The sequence below is a fragment of the Solanum stenotomum genome, chromosome 5 (assembly GCF_019186545.1).
Source record: "Solanum stenotomum isolate F172 chromosome 5, ASM1918654v1, whole genome shotgun sequence".
NCBI lineage: Eukaryota > Viridiplantae > Streptophyta > Magnoliopsida > Solanales > Solanaceae > Solanum > Solanum stenotomum.
The window spans coordinates 42399540-42402866 of NC_064286.1; the positions used below are offsets into that span (position 1 = coordinate 42399540).

The 3327-nt window shown below is 36.3% G+C and overlaps 1 protein-coding gene across 1 annotated transcript; it reads right to left on the reverse strand.

The window, feature by feature from the left end:
* Window positions 1-293: 293 nt before the first annotated feature.
* LOC125864855 (probably inactive leucine-rich repeat receptor-like protein kinase At5g48380) lies at window positions 294-2446 on the reverse strand. The gene is made up of 2 exons (XM_049544946.1): window positions 1601-2446; window positions 294-1325 (listed from the first exon to the last, which is right to left on the reverse strand). The coding sequence occupies exons 1-2, from the start codon at window positions 2444-2446 to the stop codon at window positions 429-431; spliced, it is 1743 nt and encodes a 580-aa protein (XP_049400903.1). The 3' UTR covers window positions 294-428.
* Window positions 2447-3327: the final 881 nt, after the last annotated feature.

The window sequence follows — 3327 nt, forward strand, 5'->3', positions numbered from 1 at the left end:
ATAACCTTCATTTGTTAACTATTTTTTGTCCTATTTCAATTGTGTCTTTTGATCTTTAATTCAATCATAAAATAAAGCAAAACTTTGTGTGTACAATGCCCATATCCACATGGAGTATTGTTTTTCAAAACGGAGAATTTGTGATAGTAATAATGATGATACAGATATAGTCAACCCCAACTAGCTTGTGATTGTCTTGTAGTTATTGCTATCTAGAAAATGACAATTCAGGAAGAGATACATTTCTTGCTAAACGAAGAAACCATAGAAAACAGGGTTCGAAGCTGATGATTCTAGTCAGAGGCGGAGCCAGAATTTGTACCACATGAGTCTGGATAGATTATTTATACATACGAAATGGTTATTCAACACAAAATACATGGTTTGAGCGAAAGCTACCCGTGCCTATGTTGTCTCCGCCCCTGCTTCTAGTCCAAGTGCAACTTTATTTCAGGGTCCCCTGTTTGGTCATGGACTTGAGCAATCGCAGCAACAGTCTGATACACTTGTTGCATCGTTGGCCTTTGATCTGGAATGAATTTCATGCAATCACTTGCAAGTTCAAGTAGCTGCAATACCATATTATCAAACCCTTGGCCTAACAATAGTGTGTCCACATCAAGAGGACTGGCAAATGAGCTGCTGGATAAATTTAGACTCAAGCAACTCAATTGGTAAGATTCTTTTCTCGTTAAAAGCTCGAGAAGCACAACCCCGAATTGATAGACATCTTTTGTGTATGTCGTAAAGTCTAAAGACTCGACTATTGGCAATAGACTCAAATTTGAATCTATGACATTTGTTTTTGCAAGTGTTGCCTCCCAAAAATTGGATAACTTGGGATTGAAATTTTCATCGAGCAAGATACATTTTGTGCTAATGTTACTATGCACAACATGGAAATTTCCACCATCATGAAGCCAAGCCAGGGCTTTCGCGACACCAATAACAATTTTAACCCTTAGAGCAAAGTCCAAGAGTCTTGCCTTGTCTTCGGTTGAATGCAGCCACTCGTGTAAGTTTCCATTAGGCATGTATTTGTAAACCAGAAGTCGTTCATCCCTCTCAGAACAAAAGCCGATTAGAGGCACCAAATTCGGATGCCTCAGACTACCCAGAGTTGTGATCTCGGAAACAAACTCTTCCTCCAAATCCTCTGAAACATGGAGCCTCTTTATGGCAACAGTCCATCCATTTGGGACCAGTGCTTTGTACACTTTCCCAAGCATTCCATTCCCGATTTCATTGTCTTGGCTGAAATTTAAAGTCGCTTTTGATAGCTCCATAAAACTCATTCTTGTAACAATCTTCTCCAGTTCTAAAATCTGAGGAAAAGAACATATCTACCTTTAGCACATTTTATTTCTCCTATTTATCTGATATAGTTTGACTGGACAATTTTCTAGAAAACTTGTAGTCTTAAATGTGCCATAACACTTGTTTGGCAATAAAAGCTTGTCACTAAGAGTTAAAATTACCGTTTGTCATTCTTTGTGAAATGGAGATACTGTCACATAAATTGGAACGAATGGTGTACTTTATTTACGGGGTGTTCTTAAAGAAGGAAAAATACGGTTGAAAGCAAGCAAAATATAGTTACCTTTGTGTCGTTGTTTACTTCTTCTCGTTGACACCATTCATTTCCATCAATCACCATTAACTTTGTTCTCTTCTTGATCCATAGAAGCATCTTCTTTACATTAGGTAAACTAAAGAAAAAAAGATATATACCAAGTAAAGTCGAAAATGACCAACCCGTCACAAAACCTTTAATAAAAATATTATAAAGGTTCAGTGCGCGTTCTGTAACACATAATTCCAAAGGACTACCACAAAGTCCTGGATTATTAGCATAACATTCAGCTGGAAAAGTGGCATTGACAAAATTTGGCACTGGCCCTGTCAACATGTTGTTGGCAACATTAAACGTCTTGAGTCGACATAAGGAGCAAATTTCAGGTGGGATTAGACCTTCTAGTTTATTGTTGTCTAATTTGAGGACATTAAGAAAAGAACAATTTGCAATGTTACTTGGGATTGCGCCTGAGAATTGATTACTCGAGAGATCAACATCTACAACATATCCAATTAATATTGATATATCCAAAGGGATGGTTCCATATAGCTCATTGCTTGAAAGATCAAGAGAAGTTAAAGAAGTGCAATTTTGTATGCCTCGCGGAAACGTACCTATTAGTCCCATGTTTGAAAGAGTAATGGATAAAACTTTAGTCTCATCAGGATGCCAGCATTGTATTCCTGCAAATTTGCATATAAAACCTTCTGTCTGATTATCGAACTTCCACGTTGAATTCAATAAATTTAAAGGGTCTTCCAACGATTGTTTTATGGATATCAAGCAATCAATGTCACTCTGCACCGCGTTGCATCTTAGAGAAAAGCTGCAAAGTAGTAGTACTAAGTAAAGAATGTTGCAGTTGCACATTGTGTGAATTAGAAACCTTTGCCTTAATTTGAAAGAGCATGGAATTTATTGAGTTATTTGCCTTGGCAATTGTGGCGTAATTTTCTGATTGATTTTTGAAAAATTGGGTCAATTGCACATAATTTCCAGCACATTTTTTACTCAACATCTTAGGTCAAGTCCGTACGATATGTTGTCTATATATTAGGCATAATACGTAAATAGGACTCATAACTTGACTTCAGCCGACAAATAAGCACTTAAATTTGTATAAAATTGAACAAATAGACACATTCGTCCTACATGGCAATTTTGTATCCTACATGGTGTCCTACGTGTATTATGTCATGTAGGATATGTGTGTCTACTTATTTAATTTTCTACAAGTTTAAGGGTGTGTTTGGTATGATATGTTTTCCAATTTTCTCATGTTTGGTTGGGTTAAATGTTTTGGAAAATATTTTCCAAATCAACTCATTTTCCTCAAATTTAAGGAATGACTTCCCATCAAAACTTAAGGAAAACATTTTCTAAAACTCTCTTCCAACTTCAAATTACAATTTTTTTTTTGTTGAAAAAATCAATTTAATTTGTTCCTAACCTCAAACCAGCCCCCCAACCACCCCCCTCCCCCCAAAAAATTAAATTTAAAACTTGTTTTTAAAAAATGTTTTTAACTTCAATTTTTTTACCCCACCCTCACCCCTACCACCACCCTTCCCCCCCCCCTCCCCAAAAAAAAGAAATATTAAAAGTTGTTTTTAAAAGATATTTCTAATTTCAATTTTTTTATCCCCCCTACCCTCGCCCCCTCCCCCACCAGCCCCCCACCCCTTCAAAAAAAAAATTTAAGTTTGTTTTTAAAAAATATTTTCTACCTCATATTTAAATTTTTCACCCCT